The sequence below is a fragment of the Acomys minous genome, assembly GCF_964271855.1.
Source record: "Acomys minous genome assembly, chromosome: 12".
In the NCBI taxonomy this organism is placed as follows: Eukaryota; Metazoa; Chordata; class Mammalia; order Rodentia; family Muridae; genus Acomys; species Acomys minous.
Genome location: NC_140493.1, coordinates 9,695,168 through 9,720,825, shown reverse-complemented (window position 1 = coordinate 9,720,825; position 25,658 = coordinate 9,695,168). Strand labels below are relative to the sequence as shown.

At 44.1% G+C, this 25,658-nt stretch overlaps 2 protein-coding genes across 22 annotated transcripts in view; one reads left to right on the top strand and one right to left on the bottom strand.

Annotated features, from left to right (window-relative positions):
* Nucleotides 1-3,713: 3,713 nt before the first annotated feature.
* Nucleotides 3,714-14,092, bottom strand: ZCRB1 (zinc finger CCHC-type and RNA binding motif containing 1). 4 transcript variants are annotated; one of them, XM_084749489.1, is made up of 8 exons: nucleotides 13,953-14,092; nucleotides 13,028-13,113; nucleotides 11,211-11,239; nucleotides 9,507-9,618; nucleotides 9,102-9,209; nucleotides 5,789-5,901; nucleotides 5,622-5,697; nucleotides 3,714-3,896 (listed from the first exon to the last, which is right to left on the bottom strand). In XM_084749489.1, the coding sequence occupies exons 2-8, from the start codon at nucleotides 13,109-13,111 to the stop codon at nucleotides 3,765-3,767; spliced, it is 654 nt and encodes a 217-aa protein (XP_084605615.1). In that variant the 5' UTR covers nucleotides 13,112-13,113; nucleotides 13,953-14,092; the 3' UTR covers nucleotides 3,714-3,764. The 4 variants fall into 4 exon arrangements, with proteins under 4 accessions (XP_084605615.1, XP_084605616.1, XP_084605617.1 ...); XM_084749490.1 differs by lacking the exon at nucleotides 13,953-14,092 and adding an exon at nucleotides 13,740-13,934; XM_084749491.1 differs by lacking the exon at nucleotides 11,211-11,239.
* The window catches only part of PPHLN1 (periphilin 1), an 82,202-nt gene continuing 70,621 nt past the window's right edge, over nucleotides 14,078-25,658 (top strand). For 10 of the 18 annotated variants that reach the window (XM_084749475.1, XM_084749472.1, XM_084749471.1 and 7 more), the window contains exons 1-3: nucleotides 14,078-14,212; nucleotides 14,972-15,236; nucleotides 24,140-24,231. In XM_084749475.1, the coding sequence (XP_084605601.1) occupies nucleotides 15,197-15,236; nucleotides 24,140-24,231 (132 nt within the window). In that variant the 5' untranslated portion in view covers nucleotides 14,078-14,212; nucleotides 14,972-15,196. Of the gene's footprint in view, nucleotides 14,213-14,971; nucleotides 15,237-24,139; nucleotides 24,232-25,658 lie in introns of those variants that run through there. The other 8 variants (XM_084749480.1, XM_084749479.1, XM_084749478.1 and 5 more) reach the window with 3 other exon arrangements.

The following is a 25,658-nucleotide window of genomic DNA, read 5'->3' as shown; positions in this document are numbered from 1 at the left end:
CAACACCAAAAAGAAAGAAAGAATTCACAAGTGAGGCCATCTAGGTTTGATTTTTTGTATAGATTATTAGTGCAATTGTTTTGGTGCTGGGGACTAAAAGCAGGGCCTTGTGCCTGTCGAACATATATACTCTACCTCTGAGGTACAATCCCAGCCCTAGGTTTTCAAATTCTTAATTCAATTGTTGGAAGATGTGGTAGCAAGAATAATAACCTAAAGATATTCATGTCCTACTTTCTAGAGCCCATGAATGTTACTTTATCTAGCAACGTTTGGCAGATGTTGATTTAATTGGGAACTTTGAATGAAAGAATACCCTGAACTATCCAGGAGAGCCCTGGCAAGTGACGAGGATGCTTAACAGCGAATGAAAGCCGGAGCATGCCGAGTGTGTGGCCTGTCTTTGCTTGCTTTGTAGCTGGTGAAGGTGGTTTTAAGCCAAGGAGCACAACCGTCTCCAAGCCCAGCCCTAGAAATTCCAGAGGCAAGGAAACACGGCCCTGGAGCCCACAGAGGGAAATGCAGTTCTCTTCACCCTAGTGGAATGTCAAAACTTTCAGGAGACTGGACTTCCAAGCCACGCTGCTAAAATCTGTTTGTATTGTTTTTTTAAAAAAATATTTATTTATTTATTATGTGTACAGTGTTTTGTTTTGTTTTGTTTTTTGCCTTTATGTATGTCTGCAACCCAGAAGAGGGCACCAGATCTCATTATAGATGGTTGTGAGCCACCATGTGGTTGCTGGGAATTGAACTCAGGACCTTCAGAAGAGTAGGCCGTGCTCTTTAATCTCTGAGCCATCTCTCCAGGCCCCTGTTTGTATTGTTTTAAATCACTAGATTTAAGGTAGTTTGTTATACTACCTTAAATTCTACACAGGCCGTTCATATTTCTCTTTCTTGCATTATGGTAGCATGTGCCTTACAAGACACCCGTCACTCTATTTTATCCACCTACTTTACTGAAACAATGTTGGCTGTGTCAATTTCTACCAACTCTTGTTATTGTAAGGGTGGTAATGCTGCCTTTTCTTTCACATTCCTTCTGTCCATCCATCCATCCATCCAACATCAAAAGGTGTCTTAGTTTTATTGATACAATGAGCCGTCTTTTGGTTTAATTGAATTTTGATTTCCATTATGAATTTTGTTTCCTTGTTTTCTGCTTGTTTTGGTAATGCTTTTGTTTATGTTTCTTTTCTTTCTTTTCTTTCAGGATTTATTTATTGTATACAGTGCTCTGCCTGCATGTACACCTGCAGGCCAGAAGAGAGCATCAGATCACATTGTAGATGGCTGTGAGCCACCTTGTGGTTGCTGGGAATTGAACTCAGGACCTCTGGAAGAGCAGTCAGTGCCCTTAAACTCTTAGCTATCTCTCTAGCCCGCATTTATGTTTCTTAATGTAGAAACTTTTTTTTTTTGCCTTTTTTTCTGATACAAGTGATTAAGTCTGTAAATTAGTTCTAAAGCAGTAAGCCAGCTACAGCATGCAGTGTTTGATATGCTGGATTTTTTCCCCCATTTATTTACTTACTTCATCTCTTTACAGCCTGATCCCAGTCCCCTTCCTCCTGATTAGCACTGAGAATAAAGTAGGGCAAGATTTCTGCTTCAAAGACTAGAACATAACATTTGATATTTACTAAAGTATGAGCCACATTTTGTGTATGGTTTTGTTTTTTAATAAGGCCTCATGTGGCTCAGCTGACATCGAGCTCTTCAACTCCTGCCTCAAGCCCCAGTGCTTTCAGTACAGCATGCTTTCTAATTAATGGGTGGCCTGGAAGTAATGGTCTCTATCCTTCTGCCCTGTTTCTTTATTGGCATTTGGAATATAACTTTGTTTTGAAACTTTAGTATTAAAATGCAGAAACTTCTACTCAAAACTACAGAAATGTAAATAGAACATTAATGACTCCATAATACCATTTTTGTTTTTTGTTTGTTTGTTTGTTTGTTTGTTTTGTGATATAGGGTTTCTCTATTTTATCCTGGCTGTCCTAGACTCACTTCATTCTGTTTTGGTTTTTTTGAGACAGGGTTTCTCTGTGTAGCCTTGGCTGTCCTGGACTTGCTTTGTAGATCAGGCTGGTCTCAAACTCACAGCGATCCGCCTGCCTCTGCCTCCCGAGTGCTGGGATTAAAGGCGTGTGCCACCATGCCCAGCTCATAATACCATTTTTACAGAACCAAATAAAAAGGATTTGGGGAAAAAAAAGAAAGGATTTGGAAAGACTTCGTCATAAATAAAAAAATATAATTGATGACATGAAAAATATTTACATCATTATAATCCTTCTTACTCTAAATACAATACGTACTTAACAAACATCTAAAATCAAATTGAAGATGAAGGCCGGAGAGTAACAGGAAAAAACAGAACAAAAACCCTTCTCTTATCCCTTTATGGATGAGCAAAGGCCCATTTTATTTAGTAACATACAAACCCATGAAAGGAGATGGCTAGAGTCTTCGCTTCTAGGGAACAGATCTCAAGGCCACAGGCAGCACATAACTGTTCAGCCTTTTAGATTTTGTTGTATTAAGAAAGGGACTCAGAGGCTAGTGAGATGGCTTAAAGCTTAAGAGCACTGGCTGCTCTTCCAAAGGTCCTGAGTTCAATTCTCAGCAACCACAGGGTAGCTCACAACCATCTAATGAGATGTGATGCCCTCTTCTGGCCTGCAGGTGTCCATGCAGGCAGAACATTGTATACATAATAAATAAATATTTAAAAGGGTTGGCACTCAGCTGGACATGGTGGTGCAGGCTTTTAATCTCAGCACTCTGGGAGGCAGGTGGATCTCTGTGAGTTCGAGGCCAGCCTGCTCTACAAAGCGAGTCCATGACAGAAACCCTGTCTCAAAAAACTAAAAAAGAAAAAAAAGGGGGGGGGGGAGGGTGAACTCAGTACATAGTGCTCAAAATGGCTTCACACGCTGGCCTCTCACTGTGTGTCCCCAGGAAGAGCTTTATTTTGCAGGATGTGAGAGGTGGCTCTTCCCCAGGGCTTGGGTTTGATTCTCAGCACCCATGCACTGCCTTACAACCACCTGTAACTTCAGTTCAAGCTCACACACTCTTCTTCTGGCCTCCAGGGACACTGCATGCACATGGTACACAAACATGTATGCAGGCAAAAAATTAGGAGGTTAATTTTTCTCACAAGTCCTCACATGACCCAGTTAGGCACAAATAAAGTGGTACAACTATGTTGTGAAAGTGTTTTACCATCCACTCTCTACTTCTGTAGTTGGCATAGTATATTTTATTCTTTAGAATTATTTTCAAGTTTCAAAAAAAATTCTGATTTTAGGTCAGACTGTGTGTGCCCTGTGTGAAATGCGTTGGACTATATCAGCCCCAGTTCTTCTGGTGATACACATAAAGAGATATTTGGGTAAGAGCTGAGTCTAACCACAAGGCTCACTTGTGTCTCACCATAAGCGTTTCTCCAGTCTTTAACAAGGCTGTGAGTGAAGCTGTTTCACGGTTCCACTTGAGGCACCATGCTGGTGCTAAAAGTCTGGAGCACTCTAGACACTGGATTTTCAGATTTAGGATTTGCATTGTGCTGAGGCAAGCTAGAAACATGGCACTTCAAAATCACTGGAAAACTTCTTTTGAGCTACATTAGAGTAAATACTATATGGTTTTAAGTGTTCTCATTCTCAAATATTAAAAAAAAAAGGTGTCTATCCACAACTGTATTTGGTACAATAAGATTTTATGTGAGTAATATTTACAAAATAAATACAATTTTAATCACTAAGTTCTTCTTCATCACTGAAATATGCACTTTTCTTTATCCGTGGCCGTCTGGAATCATCCGAGGTGGAGGGGCCCCCTGGGCTGGGTCTCCATTTGTTTTGCTCTTCTTCAATTTTGGCTTGCTGGAATATGATTCAGAAACAGAACAAAACCAGTTATTTAGGGCATATCATGCTACCAAAAGAATTACTATGGAATAACCAGAACACAAATAATTTCCACCCTCCCAGGCCATACTGACAAACTTGGTGCTCAATTTTTCAAAAATTTTTTTTTTAAGATTTATTCATTCTATTTATTGTATATGAGTGCTTTATCTGCAGAAGAGGGCATCAGATAACAAAGAATGGTTGTGAGCCACCATGTGGTTGCTGGGAATTGAACTCAGGACCTCTGCAAGAGCAGGTGGCACCCTTAACCACTGAACCACCTCTCCAGCCCCAAGCTTGATCCTCATTAAAGTCCTACTCAAAGTTATTGCAGGAAGCCAGGTGCCCATGGTGCACGCCTATAATCCCAGTGCTCAGGGAGGCAGAGGCAGGCAGATCTATGTGAATTCAAGGCCAGCTTGGCTACAAAATGAGTCCAGCACAGCCAAGGCTACACAGAGAAACCCTGTCTCAAAAAAACCAAAGAAATGAAAAATAAAATAAAATAATTGCAGAGAATTACTTTTTCTTCCGCGAGAGAGAAGTGTTGAACTCTCTACATAGGAAGGACAACCTGGAACTTGTTAGTTAGCCCAGGCTAGCCTTGAACGTATCATCTCCTCCTTCCTGAGCCTTCTCAGGTGAGAAGACAAGTATGCAATGTGAGGATTAGCTGCATTCTAGGCAACTTTTAAAGATTCTTTCTGGATGAGCTAAAGAAAATTTAATCAAACTGGTTTAATTTAAACAGTAAGTTAGTTTCTGAGATTGGTGTCATGTTGCCCAGTTTGGCCTTGAACTCCTGTCTCTATTTCCCCACATTCTGGGACTACAGAAGTGTGATAACACACCGGCTAGTCCAACACTTCCATTCAATTTTGTAATGAAGACAGGTTAATAACATACTGAAAGTATGTGGGACCTCACAATCCAGAAAAACAAACGAAATGTTTCATGTAGTCTCAAATTTATGAGGTGAGAAGGAAACAGAAATTACCCTCCTGACATACATGAGCAGAAGGAAGCAGAAATTACCCTCCTGACATACATGAGCAGCACAGTGATATAAGAAGATGAACTATAGACTGGCATGGTGGCGCACGCCTTTGATCCCAGCACTCGGGAAGCAGAGGCAGGTGCATCTCTGTGAGTTCAAGACCAGCCTGGTCTAAGAAGTGAGTCTAGGACAGCCAAGGCTACACAGAGAAACCTTGTCTGGAAAAACAAAAACACCCCCCCCCCCAAAAAAAAAACCAAAAAGAAAACAACAACAAAAAACCAAAATCAAACAAAAGACTATGACCTATAAAATGAAGTATACCATATGCCTGGATAATCTACAACTTTTAAAAATTATTTATTCAATTTTGTAGACAGGCTAGGTTCAAGCATGTAATATTCTTGCCTTACCCCGAATACTGAGTTTATAGGTATGGACTACCCCGCCTACTATTCCCCCCTTTTTCTGAGACAAGGTGTCCCTGGGCTGGTCTTGAATCCGCAGCCTCCCAGGTACGTAGGGGAAAGGCTGTAGCTGGGCTCAGTCAAGTCAACTGGACCACTAAGCTCCACACTGTGCCACACCATCTCCCCACACCCCCGCCCCCAAACCTGCTCTGCTTTTCCAGTGCTAGAATCCTGCCCTGCCAAGCAAGTGCCTTGTCCCCAGCCACCCGTGCCTCCAGCACAAGCCAGTACCTGGAACGCTATGGCCTGACTGAGACTGTCCAGAGCCGGATCCTCCCCTTCTTCTTCACTCACTTCGACTTCCTCACTAGGTCAGCAAAAAGAGAGAGTTCAGATGTGGTCAGCTGACAGCAAAAAGACAAAAGGGCACACCAGCCAGGTGAGCAAGATGCACGTACATTTCCTCCTCCGGTTCAGGGACTTTCTTTTTCTTCTTCTTCTCTTTCTTCTTTGGTGGCTCACGCTCTCCAAGCATGTTTTTAGGACAGGCATAACTTAAGTGTCCACTTTCCTTTTGTTTCATGTTAAAAAAGAAAAGAAAAAAACCGACTGTAGTGTTGTTACGGATAGAAACCCCCCTGACCTGTGACTCCAAGGCTAGAAGCCAGGAAACAGCATTCTCATTGTGTGAACACAGGACCAAACCTGTTCCCTTCCCACGAAGGAGGCGGAGTGTGGGGCACTCCAAGTGCTAGCATGCTACAACAGTAACTGGGGAGCCAGGGGGAACTTTCTTCAAACACTTTAATTCTCAACTCTTACCTACAAAAGAACTGTAATCTAAATGGTCGTCAGCTCTAATACAAAATTTATATTAGCCTGATAAATGGGGATAAAATTATTATTATTATTATTACTTTTATTTATTTATTTATTTATTTATTTATTTTTGAGACAGGGTTTCTCTATGTAGTCCTGGCCTTGCTTTGTAGACCTGGCTGTCCTGCCTCTGCCTCCTGAGTGCTGGGATTAAAGGCATGTGCCACCACATCTGGATATTTCTATTAATTTATAAGATGCTGCTGAATATTTAGTTTTAAAAACAAGCAGGGGAGCTGGGTGGTGGTAGTGGTGGCAGCACACACCTTTGATCCCAGCACTTGGGAGGCAGAGGCAGGTGGATCTCTGTGAGTTTGAGGCCAGCCTGTCTATAAAGTGAGTTCCAATACAGCCAGGACTACAGAGAGAAACTCTGTCTCAAACCAACCAACAAACCAACCAACCACAACATACACACAACAAACAAACAGAAAAACTAAAACAACAACAAAAAAGATTATTTTGAAACTATTCTAAAGTATTAGGTTGGGTTTGTGAAAAGAACAGTGCTGACTGTGCAAAGTAGCACAGGCCTGTAGTCCCAGCAGTCAGGAGGTTCAGACAGAAGGACCTTCAGCTCAGGGCTACCCTGAGCTACATAGTGAATTCTAGGCAAGACTAGGCCACAGAGAGACTCTGTCTCCATTACATCTGTTTATCCGTTTAAGAGTTTCCTGGGCTGGAGAGATGGCTCAGCACTCAAGAGCACTGTCTGCTCTTTCAGAGGTCCTGAAATTCAATTCCTGGCAACAACATGGTAGCTCACAACCATCTACAATGTAATCTGATGCCCTCTTCTGGCAAGCAGGTGTACATGCCGGCAGAACCCTCATACACATAAAATAAATAAATCTCTAAAAAAATGTTTCCTTACTCTCCATGCTTATAGTGAATATAGATCATCTGAAAGATGCTAAATAAGTGTGGAAATCAGATATCCCTTTTGATCTATGGATTCACTCATATCTGTTGTTGTCATGCTTTGTATATTTTTGTTGTTATTTCTTGTTTTGGGTTTTTGTTTATTGACTTTGTCTCATTACATAACACTAGCTGACCTGGCCTACACAATAATCTTTTAACAGGATTTAAATGATATGAACTGACCAAATTAGCATGCAGTGTAGCCAGAGTTGTCTCCTTTCTAGTCCCCTACCCACCTGTCCACAGTGTTTCTTTTCTTGGGGGAACAGAGGTAAGCGGTGGCAGCTGGGCAAAGGAGGCTGCTGCTTGAATGAGGATGTTCCCATAGGCTCATGTACTAGAATACTTGGTCCACGATGATGCACCCACCAGAGTGGTCATGGTCCTATGGCTCTGGAGATGTAAGCCCCAAGCAAACCCTGCCTTCTCTCAGTTGCCTTGGTTACGGTGTTTATCACAGCAATAGAGATGTAACTAAGGTGTCATGGCATTTCGGGCATCTACCCTGGTTATTTTATTTATTTATTGGGTTTTGCTTTTAAGACAGGGTTTCACTGTATAGGCTGTTCTGTACTACCTTTTGTAGACCAAGCTGGCCTCAAACTCCCTGATTTTCTACCCTGTTATGTTACTTTGTAGCTATGACAGTATCTCACAGAAGTCACCTCTCTGCCTTTCCATTATAGTCTGGATTCAGTGTTTAAGTATTGTATAGTCATTTTTAGGGACTGACAGCAATGAGGCTCAGATTGAAATTCTCTTGATATTAAAAATTAAAACAGGTGGGGGCTGGAGAGATGGCTCATAGGTTAAGAGCACTGGTTGTTCTTCTAGAGGTCCTGAGTTCAATTCCCAGCAACCACATGGTGGCTCACAACCATCTATCTATAATAGGACCTGGTGCCCTCTTCTGTCATGCAGGCGTACTTGCATATAGAGTATTCAGATGTATAAATAAATAAACCTTAAAAAATCTATATTTAAAAAAATTTATGGTTCAGTGTGGTTACTTAGGAGGCTGAAGTGGGAGAATCCCTCTAGGCCATGGGTTCAATACCAGCCTTGGAAACATCTTGCGATCCTGTCCCAAGAATAACTACAAGAGAAGTTCAATCCGTTCTCTTATGGAGCACAGGTCATGCGATCACACTGATAGTGAGCCCTGATGCTTACCCAGAGAAAACAACAACAAAAACACACTCAATACCTTATTAACAGAAATTTATGAGTTACTTAAAATCTTTCAAGACATTAAGATAATTAGCCTTGTACTTTTAGACCATCTCAAAACAAACTGAAAACAATCTACAACAAAAGGAAATTATGAGGAGGCTGGAGAGATGGTATGGCAAGGAAGAGTGCTTGCTGTACCAGCAGGAAGACCTCAAATGCTCAGCCTCACATAAAAAAAAAAAAAAGCAGCTGGGTGGTACACCTTTAATTCCAGCACTCCTGAGGTATAGGCAGGGGAATCTCTGAGTTTCAGGCCAGCCTGATGTACAAAGAGAGTTTCAGGAAAGCCAGAGCTACGACACAGAGAAACTCTGTCTCAAAAAACCAAAAAACTAAACAAACCAACCAACCAAAAAACAAAACAATGACAACAAACTCAAACCCAAACCAAACTAACACCCTGTCCCTCCCACCCCACCCCATCCCACCCCCCACTGCAAAATAGAAAAAGAAAGAAAGAAAAAGCCAGGCATGGTTGTATGTATGCCTGTAACCCCAGTAAGGTATGTGTGTACAGAAGACTACTGCCGTTTGCATGTCACCAGCTTGGCCCCAGGTTCAGAGAGAGACTCTTGTTAAAAGGGAGTAAGTGACAGGATAGGCAGCACATTTGGAGCCCTGTATCCTCTACCCACCGGTGCCCCCTCGAGGCACCCCCATTGGTGGGCACCACGGAAAGACTACTATGAAGGACACTTTATACCACAGAAGAGTCAGAGGGTTAGGCTTACTCACCCCACATTCATAGCACTTAGATTTATCAAAGTAGTTTCGCCTTCGGATGAACTCCGCTGCTCTTCCATTGTCAATAGCAATGCTCGCCTTGATCACTCTACCAAATAACTAAACCAGAGAACAGTGTGAGTGCACAGGGCGTAGTCACCAAGACCAGCTATCGAATGCTGTTGCCTCGAGTCTTCTTGTAGTAAGTACGTGCTAGAGTCTATGCTGTAATTTCCTCTCTTAAGATTCTTCCAGCATTTTGATAATCCTGTACAATGCTGACATCTTTTTCAAAAAGGCAGCACTCCTGAATTACAGATATTAACCAAACTTGATGATCTCCTGCAGCCCCATAGCTTTTGGATTAGATGAACACAGAAACATTGGGTTAAAATCCTAACAAAATGAATGGCTTACCTGTTTGTTATTTATTGCTCTGGTGCAGCTTAAGGCGGAGTCTTTATCCAAAAACAAAATAAATGCAACACCTTTACTCTTCCTAGTATCTTTGTCTTTCATTATTGTAACCCTTAAAGCACAAACAAAGAACAGGTTAAAAGTGAGGCAAAAATGTGTAACTACTCAGGAAATGCAAGATCATGTTTATAAGGCTAAATAATAAAACATTTGAAATGAAAAAAAAATCATGCTTTAGTGGTAGATGCTTATGATGCCAGCACTCAGTGAGGGGAGGAGGAAGGAACAGGAGGTCAGGGTCATCCTTGGCTAGAGAGCTTGAGGCCAGCCTAGGCTGTGAGAGCCTGTCTGCAAAGAGAGACTGATTTAAACCATCGAGCTCTTCAAAGTCATGAAGACCAAGGAGAAGGGAAATGAGAAGGCAACTGACAACCCAGAGGTCCACAGCTCGAATAAAGAGAGCTTTTTTTCCCTAGTAATTAGAGCGTGAAAGGATCCAGTCAAGAGACAGGGAGATGCAATTATTATATCATTATCAACTGCGTATCAACACACACATCCTCTTCCCTACTAACCTTTTCCTTGCAAAACTGAGACATAAATTGAGGTATTCTCTTGTATACAAAAAGCAAAGTGATTTACTGTTATTTTCAAGTTTAGTGGTCCTTAGCACTACTTCAGTGCCCCTGGGCTACAAGGATTGCTAGTCACGTGTCATTTAGCGCAATGACATTCCTCTAATGTCATTTAGAAGGACAGAACTTGAGTCTGGCATGGTGGCACATACTTAGAATGCTACCATTCAGGATGCTGAGGCAGAAATGAGACAAACCGAAGGCTAGCTTGAAGTAAGCATTGAGATCATGTCTGTCGTACTTATTTATTTGAGGTGTTTTTTTTTGTTTTTTGTTTTTTTTTGTTTTTTGTTTTTTTTGGTTTTTCGAGACAGGATTTCTCTGTGTAGCCTTGGCTATCCTAGACTCACTTTGTAGCCTCGCACTCACAGTGATCTGTCTGCCTCTGCCTCCAGAGTGCTGGGATTAAAGGCGCCACCACGCCCCGCGTGAAACCCCATCTTAAAAACAAAGCAAATCAACGTTTTTGTTGAGCTCTTTGGGAAGAAATGGTTGACTAAATCTGGAGCAGGGTGGAGGCAAGAGGAACCTGGAAGTTCCGGTTTCAAGAAAGAAATTAAACAAAACATGAACCTAATATAGAGCCCTGAGACAGTATCACTCCAGAGCGACTGGTCGGCTAGACATTTCCAACTAAGCTCTACGTCGCACAAGCCGAAGCTCTGAACAAAACCTTGATGTGTAACTGAGCTGTTAGGAGTGTGCTTAGTGCATCTGAGGCCCTGAGGTCGCTTCTCAGTACTATTAAACTTGTAAATCTCTGTATCACTTATGACATGAAAACTGTCAAATGTTTGTGTGCATGGGAAAATAACTGAACTATATGTTAAAATGTTAACAGTAGCATTCTTTTTTTTTTTTTTTTTTTTTTTTTTGGTTTTTCGAGACAAGGTTTCTCTGTGGAGACTTGGCTGTCCTGGACTCAATTTGTAGACCAGGCTGGCCTTGAACTCACAGCGATCCACCTGCCTCTGCCTCCCGAGTGCTGGGATTAAAGGCGTGCACCACCACGCCCGGCTTAACAGTAGCATTCTTATTTAACCAATCATCTTGTAATGTGAATACTTACTTCACAACTTTGCCATACTTGGAAAATATCTGAAAACAAAAGATCACAGGATAATTCATAATTTAAACTGTTACCAAATTAAATATTCATATTGTATGCACTGACCAGATTCTGTTATGTTTTATGTAAAATTTCAGCCTTCAAGTGTATACAACAGGCTTTACAAGAAACATTCCTACACCTAGGGGCTGAGGAGGCTCAGGACTCAGGGCGGCACAGCAGGATCCAACAAACACAAACATTGTGGAAGTGACTAGAATACTATGGTCACTGCAGTTACAGGCAGTAAGCTCCAGTTCCTAAATTCCCTCTAAGGGGCGGACAGAGAGAAACCACCACCCGGCATTTTTAGATCTATGACATACAGACTAGGTAGTGGCTGTATTCCCGATCTGCCTGTGGGACACTCAACCCCACCAGAACACTAGCTAAACCCGTGCTTCAAATACCAGGGTTGTCGAATAAAACTACACCAGTGATTTAAACAGTCAGCTGTTAAAGGCACAGCTCTGACTGCAAAGAACACCAAAAACTCCCTAAAATGAAAAAAGTACTCACTCTATCCGGGAGTGACCTACCATTCAATAGAGCAAAGGAAGAAGAGGCTGCGAGTTTGAGGCGAGCTCAGGCTACAAAGACCCTGTTGCCAAAGAGCAAAGACAAACTGAAGCTGTTTTTACTGCGGCTGTTCTTTCCCTCCCTAGTTACTGTCCGCTGGCCTTCCTTTACTTCTCCATGCAGCCTAACACACGTAGCCATTTCTGTAGTTGCAGCCAACATGTAGCTACTTACAGTTCCGATTTATTAGTTAATATATACAAACGGTGCTCCCAAGAAAAGGCTTTTAGTAGATCTTACCACATGCACTTTAATAATGAAATATTAAGTTCTGGGTCATAGACCTAACTACCAACATTAGATTCCAAGGCCAAGAAGTTTTCTATAAAAGTTTTTATGGGTTCTCGTTTTAGAGTGAAAGCAGAGTGACTATCTGGATCAGGCCGGTGAGGCCAGGGGAGAGTGGGTTTACTTGTATTGACCCTTCCTCTTTGGGAATGTTTGTGCCCTGGACATCAGTACAACTGTCTTCTACTGCTTCACATTTTTAGTCAAGACACCTTCTGTTTGTTGGTGACAGCGGCTCATGCATTCCCAGCTTACAGCAAACTCTTCATGAAGCTGAGCATGAACTTGAATTTCCAATATTCAGCCTTCACCTTCCAAATATTGGAATCACAGGTATATACCATCAATGCCTAGTTTATGTCGTATTAGGAATTCAACATAGGGCTTTGCACATGCAGGGCAAGTAGTTTATCAACTACATTATACCCCCGGCCCCCAGCTAACCTGTTTTTGTCTGTCTAGACAGGCTTTCTCTGTGTAGCCCAGGCTGCCCAATTCAGAATCCCTCTTTACTTTCCTTTTGTGACACATGGTCTAAGTTGCCCAGACTAGCCTTGAACCCAAGATCCTCCTGCCTCAGTTTCCTCTGTGCTGGGGTTACACGTGTGTGGTAACTATGCTAGGCAAGCGCTCCTCCATTGCATTCCCAGCTTATTTTTTGTTTGTTTGAGACAGAACATTGTTATGTAGTTTCAGCTAGCCTTGAACTTATGATCTGATGGTCTCAGCTCTCAGAGTGTTAGGATGTTGGGCACCCACAAGTTACCCTCTAGCTGTTTTTAAAGCACTCACTTTTTTTCCCCCCTGCTAACATTTGCAGGAGATACCTATAAAGAATTCTTTCTTTCAGGGATCAGTATTGGCTTAAGGTGCAGATTCTCTCTTAAAGAGATATATCTAATACAACTTACCCGGTATAAATCATTGTTTGTCAAGGAGAAAGGCAAGTTGGATACATAAACTGTGCTCTTACTTGGAGCCAAGCCACCGCTCATTTCTAAAAAGGGGGAAAAAAAAACCCATCAGGAATCTTATCAGCAGCCTCTGATGTAAACAAGGCAGCATTCCACATCCTCCATTCATTTAAAGAGATTAGCGTAGGCCAGTGGGGGTGGGGTGTGAATACTCAGGCTCAGGCGGCAGCTGGTCAGGCTTTTAGTTCTGCACTGCGGTTAAGGAGGTGGTGAAACCACAAGGCTACAATTGACGTCTTTTTAGGGGTAAAAAGCAAAAACGATTCCAACTATTCACCGTATTGTTCGCGAAAGGAACAGTTATCTATCCCGCTTTTCCGTTTTTACTTTTTCTCCTCTACCTCCTGCATCTACAATCGAAATACAGGGATTACAGATGCAGGCCAAGACGCCAGTCTCCCTTTTGTTATTTGGGACACTTTCACATTTTGATGAAGTTCTTTAGGCTTTTTAATTTTGTGCAGAACCAAATTATGAAACGACCCATTTTATTATATGAATGGCATGCTTTGAATGGGTCACTAACCGGTATGTTTATCGGTACGCCAAGTAACCGCTTTTACTGTTTACAACTCTGAAAATTACCGGTGAAATGAGTTAAAAAATCTGATTTTAACAAGAGCAGGCGTCCGCAGGAGTTATCGAGTACCTGGAAAAACAAAGTCTGTGCACTAAGAATGACAATCGAGGCAGGAATGCGGAAGAGCGCTTCACGCTGGGCTGCTGGGAGGGCTATTTAAAAAGCCTCAGGTAGTCAACAGCTGCTTTGTCGCCTTTCAAGTTTCGTAGGGAGAGAAGCACGAATGAGGGCTGGACGTCTCCGGGTCCGGGGCGGCGGAGGTCGCAGGCCGTGGAGGCTTACCTTCTGCGCGGCGGCCGAGAACGGAGGATACGAGCCCGCCGCGGCCTCACCCCCAGCAGCCTTCTGCCACGCGCTACAGCGCGGGTACCCGCGACCAAGGCGCAAGGCTGCGCTTCTTCCTAATCCCCGAAACTCCGGCGGACGCGGGCCGGAGGCTGGCGCGCCGGGCGACGTCACGGCGCGCGCCGGAAGTGCCTTGTGGCGGAGAGGACGTCTGCCTTCGCGGGCTTCGGCGGCGGCGGCGGCGCAGCAGAACGTAGGTGAGCGAGGAGCTCTCCGCAGAGGCGCGAGGGGCGCATGCGGCGGGCGGGCGGCCGGGTGGCCGGGTGGCCGGGCGGGCGGGCGTCTCCTGTCGCGTTGGAGGTGTGCATTATTCTGCACTTGTGCTAGAGCCTGGAGAGACTCAGTGGATTTGGGCGGAAAGCAGTCTTGAGTGTAAAACGCGGGCTCGCCTTCTTGTTTAGTTACTATTGCAGAAGGGACTACGAAGCTAGGTAACTTCGGTGACTCGAGGTCCGTCAGGAAGTCTGTAATTTATGTTTTTTCGGACATACCCAGCTGTGTAATATGCACTTTCAGAGACTGAGAAAAAAAAGTGCAAACATCGCCCACTTGCTGTTGAAAATGTCAGTGTGGCTGGGGAGACAAAGCCAACGTGGGGAGAGTTGGATTCACAGAGTGACCCATTCTTGAGTACTGGCATGGTCCGATGTTAAGCTTCTTGGTATACCTTTTTTTTCTTTCTGTAAATATGGAACGGGCACGCACTGATTATTCTTTTTTGTTGTTTTGTTTTACGAGACGGGGTTTCTCTGTGGCTGTGTCAGTCCTGCAACTCACCCTGTAGACCAGGCTGGCCTTGAATTCAGAGATCCGCCTGCCTCTGCCTCCCAAGTGCTGGGCTTAAAAGGCGTGCGCCACCACCGCCCGGCTACACTGATTATTCTTTGAGCTTCTGATTTCTACAGAGAAATCAGGAAATAATGCATGGTAGTTTAAATTTAACTTCTACCCACCAGCACATACAGACCAGGCCTGTTCCCTGGGTGGGAACCTGCGTGTCAGCAGCCCGGAGCCCAGAGCCTGTCCTGGAGCCTGCACAATCAATCCTGACGGAAGCGGAGGGACCGAGTGCAATCCATCCAGGGCGCAGCTGAGTTTTGAGAGGCGTTAATGCCTTGGCGTCCACCAAGGGACCACTGGGACTAATTCTCTTGGCAAACTTGTGGCCAGCCAAAACTACCATGCTTCACATCCCGGTTGTGCTTGGTTATCGCCCAAGATGTAAGCCCCTTTGGTCTTCTATGCATTAATTAACCGTGCTGTTCTGTGCTTCCTCTCTCTCGATTTGGGGGCATCACTGCTTCTCTTTCCTCAGTTCACTCCTGAGCACATGGTCTTCGCTCCCTGGAATCGTTATTTTTGTCTGCTTAGCAAACGCCACATATTTAGCCTCGTTTTGGAACCGTTTTCTTTTCTGACCCAAGCTGGCTTTGGCCTTTAAATTGAACTTTTTCCCATACCTGTGTTTTAAGATTGGCTGTGGGCTGCATCTGTATCGAATCGATTGCATTTTCTTAAAATTCTCGTTTGTTTTTATTTTTCTCTTAAATGTATCCTTCCTTTTGTTCCTATGATTTCCCTAGCCTCTTTCTACACCCCCCCCCCTTTTTTTTTCTTCTTCTAAGCAGGGTCTGGAACTGTTTGTTTTTTTTGTTTTGTTTTTTTTTAAAGCCCCCTTATCGAGGCCGCTGACTGGTGATCCACTCGTTGTTCCGACTCAGCCCTCCTGTGTTCCCGTTACCCGCCTTCCCCAGGCTTCATGGTGCTCTATCTTTGAGTAATCCTTCCCTAACTCCCCAAAGTTAGGCTAGACTCCTAGCAGGAGTCATTTGTATCTTAATTGTTTGTGTCTTTGTCTTTATGCTTAAGCTTTGAAGGAGGGTGTATTTGTTTGGTTTTCCTTGGGATTCTTGTGGTTTTATAGGTTAAGATAGTTAGTTAACGAGTAGGTAAGGGGCAGGATCTTGTGGGCAGCTACTTAGCTACTACAAATAAGTGGCATGTGAGAGGTCTGAGCTCAGTGTTGCCAGGTCATCCAATTTAATTTGTTCAAGAAGCAGTTCAAATGCCTTTTCCTCCCTCCCTCTCTCCCGCCCTCCTTTCCACGTGTTGGTCTCAAATTCAACAGAGATCTGCCTGCTTCTGCCTCCCAAGTGATTAAAGGCGCGCAGCACACCCAGCTCAAACACTATTAACAAACAACCCACCCCATGTCTCAGCCTTTCAGCCTTCCCCCACCCCAGGGTTCCGGGGTTTCTGTAACCCTGGCTGTCTTTGAGCTCACTCTGTAGACCAGGCTGGCCTTGAATTCAGAGATCCAACTGCCTCTGATTCCCACCTGCTGGGATTAAAGCTGTTGTGCCACCGCATCAGGTTTTTTCTTTTTCCACACCAGGTTTATGTCTCCTGTTTTAAGTGCTTTTCAGGTAAAAGTCACGTGCTGCCTATCACTTAATGATTTGAGATCTGTTTTAGGTGCTGGAGAGTTCTGCCCATGCGTTCTTTTAAGAGAATAACAGATTTATGAGTGTGGTTGGAAATTTAATGTGCACAGGAAGAAGAAGTACTCACTCCTGTTTGGAGAAATGCAGGCTAGCAAGTGTGGGGCAGTGAGGCCCGGGGCATGCTTTTGCCTAGAATAAGTTAGGAGGGCAAGTAAAAGGAGGGGGGTAGAGAAGTCTGGGCTTAGGTTCAGTTAGAAACTGTTCGCATTCTTGATTAAGGAAGCCATATACACTAGGAGTTGACTGTGTTATGTGAGATGGAGGGTATGACAGTGAAAGAGGCTGATCAGGTAGGACCTTAAGCTCCGTAAGGATTTGAAGGTTTGGTTTCATAAATATCACACACAGGCCTGCTTACATGATTTTAGTTAGTTTGTCAAATGCAATGGATAATCAGGCATTTCCTTCTAAGTACGGAACAGTGGGGCTTAAAGAGAAGCAATTTAGATTAGAATTTATTTCAGGGCCAAGTGCTAGTGAATGTGGCCTGGAAACACAGATTCTGGTTGCTGCAAATAATTCCATGTCCTAACATGGTAACAACTGTGGTAATAGCAAAGAAAGTCAGTCATACTTTGAGGCACTTTAAAAATAAGTTCAGGGGCTGGAGGCATGGCTCAGCAATGAAGAGGACTGGCCGTCCTCCCGGAGTTCCTGAGGTCAGTTCTTAACAACCACTTGGTGGCTCACAACCATCTGTAATGGAATCTGATTTTCTTCTCTGGTGTGGAGGAAAACAGCACTTGTATACATAAAAATAAATAAATCGGTTTTTGTGTATGTGTGTGTGTTATTTTGTTTTTTTGTTTGTTTGTTTGTTTGTTTGTTTGGAGACAGGGTCTCTCTGTGTTAGCCAAGGCTGTCCTGGACTTGCGTAGTAGACCAGGCTAAAAATAAAGAACTCTTAAAAGGAAATAAGTTGCTAGAAACATCAGGTAGGCAGCTCGGGACATCTCAGCTATTGTCCTTAGGTGGTACCTGACAACACACTAGCCTTTTGGTCTGTGGAAGCCAGGGATCTGTTAAGATGATACCTTCGAAGAGGTTCCTGATAGTCACAAGACTGTTGGGTCAAACAGAGCTAGGCAAGGAATATCTTATTAGGGGGCTAAAGAGAGCCCGAGGTAAACTGTAATCAGGCCGCAGGTTCTGACCTTCCTACCTCTGCACTCAGTGGTATTCTAATAGGTTAACCATTGTGTCTGGGAGTTCAGTGTAAGGTGTGGTGTCCCTTCAGTTCTGATAGCCGTCCGTTGCATTTGTGCGTGGGAAGGCCCTGCAGTACTTGTTAAATGTCAGCGTTGTGTCAGGCCATTCGCTCCTGGGACCCCATGAGGATGGGGTTGAATAGTCAGCCTGAGAGCCTGACAGCAGTCTTCAGGAGAAAGAGCCGCTTGGCTGGTTGTTTTTCCCCAGACAGGGTCTCTCTGTGTAGCCTGGGCTGTCCTGGACTCACTTTGAACACCAAGCTGTCCTCAAGCTCACAGAGATCCGCCTGCCTCTGCCTCTCCAGGTGCTGGCATTAAAGGCGTGCGCCACCATGCCTGGTAGAGAAATAGCTCTTAAAGCCGGCAAGGAAGAAGCTGCCGGATCTTCAGACCTGCTAGCTGTGAGGATCCCAGTGTGCCTTGTTTACCTTCTCCTCTTCTGAGTGTGCTGTAACATAATGTGAATAGGAGTGATCCACCTGGGTTAAAATCAAGCCCACAAGATGAAGGGAGCAGGTGAGGGAAATGTAATCTAACCCACCGGAATTACATTGGTTGTAGCCTAGATTAGCTATTTTTACGGTTTTTTTTTGATACCCTATGAATTATTTTTATTTTACATTTGGAGGATCTTAAGATTATTCTCTTTTAATTTAGTGCTTTGGGTTATTTTGGGTGAATTTGATTCATTAACCCCTCTCCATCCTTTTCTTCTGCTAGTCTCCTTAGCTCCCAGTAACCACCATTTTGGTTTCAATGAAGAAGTTTTTAGGTTTCCCTGTTTCTTTTTTTGGTTTTTCGAGACAGGGTTTCTCTGTGTAGCCTTGGCTGTCCTGGACTCGCCTTTGTAGACCAGGCTGGCCTTGAACTCACAGCAGTCCACCTGCCTCTGCCTCCCGAGTGCTGGGATTAAAGGCGTGCGCCACCACGCCCGGCTTGGGTTTGCCTGTTTCTTGACAGAGTTTTGCTATATAGATGTAACCCAGGCTGATTGAGATTGGCTGTGCGAGGGAAGCTGGCTTCTGCTTGTGCAGTTCTTTGGTTGCTGACATGTACTGCCACACCTGGCCTCAAGTGTGTAGAGTGACTTGTGGAGCTGGTAAGAGTGAAGTACTTTAAAGGTGCTGAGTTGCAGGAGTCCTAGGATGTACATAAGTCCCAAGCCAGCCAGGCTACTTAGTGAAACTGTGTCTCAAGCTTCTGCCCTCTCCATCCCTAAACTACCCACAGTCTTCTTGCTCCTGCCTTCACCAGTCCATTCCGTATGCGGCTGCTACATTAACCTTCCCCCTTTATTCCCAGGGTTAAAAGACTGTACTGAACCGGGCCTGGTGGTGCACACCTTTAATCCCAGCACTTGGGAGGCAGAGGCAGGTGGATCAATGTGAATTGAAGGCCACCCTGGTCTACAAAGCAAGTCTAGGACAGCCAGGGCTAAAAAGGGAAGCCCTGTCTTGAAAAACCAAAAAAAAAAAAAAAAGAAAAGAAGAAGCAGCAGCAGCCTTGTCTAGATTTTTCTTTATCATTTCATGTCCTGGAACCTGTTCTCTCTCCATGCTTGCTGCTTTTGTGATCATGTTGGGAAGAGTTGCCATGGTACTCTAGGCTCAACTCTGCAATTTCATATTTTGAAAGCTTCAAAGTTCTTATGTAGAAGTGGGAGATGGTAACTCCATCATTGGGGTCCTGTGGGTAAAGGGTGGAAGGGTCTTGAAAGCTTGTTGGAGAAATTCTTGCATGTAGGAGAGCAAAGGAGAACTTGTCTGAGTAGGTAGGCTTATTGCTTTGTAGTCTCCACCTTTGGGCAGTTCCTCCTCAGGCCTTTTCTCGGCTTCTACTGTACACTGTCGCCTATTCATTTGAGTCATCACTCATGACTCTATTTAATTAATATTTTATTAGTTTCCTTAAAAGTTTTCATTCCTAGCATAGTCACTTTTACACTAGCTCTCACTTTGGAGTCCTGGCTGGCCTCGAACTCAAAGAGCTGAGCAGTAAGGGTCCCCTGCCACACCCACATGCAGCATGCTCTTGAGTGCTGAGCACCACAGAGTTCTACTTGGGATCCTGTCGTTTGACTGTTTTAGTTGGTATCAGTGCAGTTTCTTTGAATGTCTTTAGTCATATTCTAAAAGTAAGTGGTTTTTGGTTTAGTTGTCTGGAATTTTAAATGTTTGTTGCTAGAGGCAGGCTTTAGCTTCAGGCCAGCCCTTAACATGTTAGTGTTTTGGGTGTGGATGTCAGGAATAAGCTTGCTTCCCTTTAGTCTGTTGATCTTAGCCCGAGATGGCATTAAGATCTGAAAGCAGGCCGGGCATGGTGGCGCACGCCTTTAATCCCAGCACTTGGGAGGCAGAGGCAGGAGGATTGCTGTGAGTTCGAGGCCAGCCTGGTCTACACAGTGAGTCCAGGACAGCTAAGGCTACACAGAGAAACCCTGTCTCAGAAAAAAAAAAAAAAAAAGATCTGAAAGCAGTTACATCCTCCTGAGTGCATTCTGGGGACTTTGGGAAGATGGGACCTGGGTAGTGTTGCTGTTTATTCAGGTCCTGGACATCGTTGCTGTGCAACAAGTGGAATGCACCTGGGGACGCTGGGTTTAAGTTTCTCATCCATGTCTTGTGTTAAAAAGTGAGGTGGTTTAATGCCATTTTAAAAAATGTGGCTAGAACCAGAATTTAACAGCGCCCACAAGTTTTCTGAGGAGTTCAAGATGCTATCTACTCTAGTATTTAGATTGCCTAGGAGGACTCTTGGTTGTCATCAGAACTAATAATTAATTTGTTGATTAAAAAGTACTTTTTCCTCTGCTATAGGGTATAGTTATTGCCTTTGCATGGGGAGGATGATGAGGAAGAGGAAGCCAATAGAAGGTGGGGTTCTGAAGGACACAGAGGAGGACAGGCTTCCCTCTGGAGACTATGAGAAAGGTTGGCGTTTGGGCTGCATCTTCGCGCCACACAGGCTGTATGCACAGTTACCTGGGGAGAGGTTAAGGTGCAGCGCGTTCTTGGTAACAGGAGCAGGATGTTTACGTACTTGAGCTTTGTTGAGGTAGATGAAGTTTAGGTGTGAGTGGAGTTTTGTTACTCAAGTTTCCGATTTGAGGCTTTGGTACCTCATGGGCTTCGCTGATCAAAACAGGGAAGACAGGAGGCGAGATGAGTCTGAGAAAGTATGAAGCACTGTTTGGGTGTGCTGAGTTAGAGGTACACACTGTGTTCCTTAGGGCAAAGGCAGGATGGAAGGGGAGAGGCCCAATCATTTATTGAGAGGGGCAGTTTTCGTTACATGAGCAAATTCACTGTGGTTACTGATCACATTCTTTGTGCAGATTGTTGAGGAACTTAGTGGACAGTAGACATCACAGTGCGTCTGTGTCCTGTTTCTGTAATAGTAGCGATGTGGTATCTTAGTTAGGGTCACTATTGCTGCTTACGGGCTGGCTCCCCATGGCTTGCTTAGCCTGCTCTCTTACAGGACCACCAGCCCAGCGATGGCCCCACTCACAATGTTCCCTCCACAAGTCACTAGTTGAAGATAATGCACCACAGGCTTGCCCACCCTCTGATCTCATGGAGCCATCACAACAGTAGTAACCTAACTGAGGTGGCTGTATGCATTGCATGTGAGTCATGCCATCCTTGAGGTGATTAATATTGTGAAGAAAGCAGGATGGAGGGTCTGCCTGAGTGACATTCAAGTATTCCGGAGGAAGCTGAGGAAGTTACTGAGGTGTGTGGAGAGCATTCTAAGGGGAGCTGTCGGCTCACATGCCTACTGCTCATCCAGAATACGAGCTTAAATGTGACTTTTCATGAACTCTAGTTGGCTAACAAGTGCTAGATGAGAATAAAAAATGAGGGGAATACGGCGAGGGGGGGGGTCACCTGAAGATGAGGGGAAGTTGTCTAGGTCATACTGCTGTTCCTCTGTTTCCTGAACTGCCACGCCAGGCAATCTGAAGAGCTCAAAAAGAATTGTATCATTTTGACTTTGGATTGAAAGTATGTCTGGTTGGATACAAGGTCGTTACCTGTGAGTTAATTTGTTTTCTCAAACTGCCAGTTCTCAGGCACAGCTCAGTCTTAAGTTGAACAAGGCTTGGGGTGTCTCAGTTGAGTGCTCTAAGGAGTCTTTATCTTCCTTCTGGACTTGGAGCCCGCAGATGGAGTTACTTAGACCCTGTATTGATTCCTGCATAAGCCAATTATTGGCACACTTTTTTTTTTCGGTTTTTCGAGACAGGGTCTCTCTGTGTTAGCCTTGGCTGTCCTGGACTCCCTTTGTAGACCAGGCTGGCCTCGAACTCACAGCGATCTGCCTGCCTCTGCCTCCTGAGTGCTGGGACTGAAGGTGTGTGCCACCACGCCTGGCTCTGTTGGCACACTTCTAAAGGAAGTTTGCGTTTTCCACATTGAATTCTAATTCTGTTCTCTGCTTTGTTGTGATAGAGAATTATTCTGGAGGGCTTTTAGAAATAAAATGGTGTGTGTGTGTGTGTGTGTGTGTGTGTGTGTTGGTGTTGGGTACAAATGTGTGTGCTTGGGCATGCAAAGGCCGGGAGGAGTGTTCTGTCACACTTCAGCTTGTTCTTTTAAGATAGGTCTTCTGAACCTGGAGGTCACCCAGTGATCCTCTTGTTGGTCCCTGCAGTTACTGGTGATACAGGTATGACTGAGCCGCCGTGGGCTTTTATGTGGGTGGTAGGACCCAAACTCCTCGTGCTTGACTGAAAAGAGCCTTTAGCCACTGAGCTGTCTCCTTAGGCCCTAGAGCACTTGAGACCCCAGGAACGGGAGGGGAGTGCTTAGTGTCATGAGGCACTGCCATTGTTCGGTTGTGAGATGGATTTCTTAGTCCTGTCATAAGCAACACATAACATTAATCAAAAGATTATTGTACTTAAGAATGCTTCCACCTGACTTTGAAAATTGCAGGGTACGGTTTGCAGGCAATTCTAGCATGTTCTATAGTGCTTTTATCATCCTTTCTGAAATGCCTTTTATTTTTGTGTCAGTTCATTCAAGATCAAGTTTGAAGAACAACTGTAGCTAAGTTGCAGAATGCTAACATGTATGAAATAGTGGTGTCAACCTGAATTCAAAAAAGAAAAGGAATTCAGGTCGGTTGGGTTAGAGATCCCTCTTTTGTAGTTCACTGTGCTCTGACTGATTTTGTTTGTTTGTTTGTTTGTTTTTTGTTTTTCAAGACAGGGTTTCTCTGTGTAGCCTTGGCAGGCTTGGACTCACTTTGTAGACCAGGCTGGCCTTATCACAGTGATCCGCCTGCCTCTGCCTCCCAAGTGCTGGCATTAAAGGCGTGCGCCACCACGCCCGGCTCTGTCTGATTCTTAGAGTGATTGTAGTATCTGAGATAATTCATTTTCCAAACTGATAGGCAGAAAATTCCAAGCTGGATCAGGAACAACCTGAAAACATGCTCTGCAGTTTGGTAGTCTATCACTTCCTGGGATGTCTGTGCTGCACAAGACAGCATTCTCCTGGCCTATGAATTTCATATGAAGTGCTAAGTACTTGCACACCCATATGCACACTCTTACTTGGTGTTACTATTGCTATCATGAAGCACCATGACCAAAAGTAAAGCTGGGCTTTATTTAGCTTACACTTCCAAATTATAGTCCATTACTGAAGGAAGTCAGGACAGGAACTCAAATAGGGCAGGAACCTAGAGGCAGGAGCTGATGCAGAGGTCATGGAGGGTGCTGCTTACTGCCTTGCTCAGCATGCTTTCCCATAGAACCCAGGCCCACCAGCCCAGGCATGGCACCACCCCCCACAATGAGCTGGGTCCTGTTCCTCAATCACTAATTGAGAAAATGCCTTACAGCTGGATCTCATGGAGACATTTTCTCAACTGAGGCTCCTTCCTCTCTGATGACTCTAGCTTGTGCCAACTTGGCATAGAACTAGCCAACACACACTTCCTTCCCCCTTTTAAGACAGAGTCTTCTGCTAATGTTGACCAGCTGGTCTGGAACTTTTGGGCCAAGCAGTGCTGTTGAGTAGCCAAGGCAAGCAAGCCTCCAACACAGGTTTAACAGTTTTCACTACAGCGCCTCCTCCTTTTCTTTATTATTTTACCTTATTATGCTAAATTGTTTGTTAGGATCTCATGTTGTGTAACCTAGCAACAAAGAAACTATATGTGGTTTATGGCTTTTACCCAGCATGGTGGGGGGAAAGAAAGGTTTTATTGAACTTTCAAGTGATGTTCAATATGGAAGTTAGGACTGTGTATACACGCACAGGCGTATTTAAAAATCCCCTGCTGAGGGCTAGGAGGCTTACCCCCTCCAGGTGTTTTGGCAGGCGGTGGTTGGTTGCTTCTTCATTGTCTCCTTCTTGCTGACAAGCAAAACCCAGAATTGTTTTTGTTTTCTCTTTAGTGGCTTCCACAAGAGATGAAATGTGGTCTGAGGGACGGTATGACTACGATCGACTTCCAAGAGAGCGAGTGCCGCCCCGGAGCCATCCCAGTGTAAGTCGCTGCCGCAGGGAGAGACATCTGTCTTCTCCAGCACCTTCCAATCTCAGTTTACCAGCCACCTGGAAAAATAGGTCACACTCACCTTTCGAAAGCTAGAAAATGCACAATAATATTTTATTTAAGTAAAAAGCAAAATCTGTATAACATACTTACATTTTTAGGGAAAAATTTGAATTGAAATTTAGTTGGTGGAAGAAATTTCTTATAAATATACTAGGCACTAATGAAGATGTTGAATATCTGCTTCTACTTGTGGCTGCTGTTGATTTGTCTTAAAATATTTATAAATTGAGCTTGGCATGGTGTCCCTAGTCTTTCACCTCAGCACTTGGGAGGCCAAGACAGGTGGATCTCTGAATTCCAGGCAAGCCTGGTCTATATAGCAAGTTCTAGGCCAGTCTACACAGTGTGACCCTGTTTCAACAATGACAAAATTAAATTAAAATTAAAACACTATAGATTAATATGACTTTCTACCCAGAGATTGACTTTCAGATGCGTGTTGATCTCCTGGGTTAGCACTTGAGCGGGCATGCCTCTGATGGGCCAGGCAGCCTGCAGCGAGAGAAGGACGCTGAGGGCTCGGGACACAGAGCTCCGATGATCATCCGTCTTCCTGTCCCTGTTATTCTGACAGTTAGGGATTTAGAGCTTGACTATTTGTCATAATGTTCTCGATAACTTTGTTTACTGTGCCCAAAACTGTATCAGTCCCGTATGTAGCAGAGGCCCAGCACTTGTTCAGGGAGTGGATGTCTTCTCCCTGCAGTTCTACATGGAGAACCAAGGGGATGCTCGGAGGCCAAGAAGCCGTTGATGTTCTGCACGGACTCACCTTGAATGTCGGGACAATAGGGTTGCAGTGTTGTAGACATTTTATCTACCACAAAAGGCATAAGTATTTGTTTACATATCAGGAATTTTTTATTTATAGTTGTGTGTGTGTGTGTGTGTGTGTGGTGGTGGTGGTGGGACAACCAGGCCCAGCTGACAGTACCTCAGTACTTGCCCTGTACCTCACCTAGATGAGAAGTGTTACCTTCAAGTTGTCATTCATTGGCCGGAATTACACTGCTCAGGCTGAAATTGATACAAAACGATTTAAGATAGAAAGAAAAAAAAAATGACGAAACCCATTGTGTTAGGATGGGCAGGCTTAACTTGATAAATTTATTTTATGATTCACCTAGAAGGATTAAAAAATAACACATGTTAAGTGTCATATAGCTGTAGGAAACCTTCCCAAAAAATGTTTTAAGTTCTCTTTCCCACCAAGCATATATTCCTTGAGTAAAAATTTTATTTTACCGGCTGGACATTGACCTGAAGATTTGTGAGTGTATTTTACTGAGTAGCATAATTGGGGGGGATGGGAAAAGCAGATTATATGGACTTAACATTGCAAGATGAGTGATTGT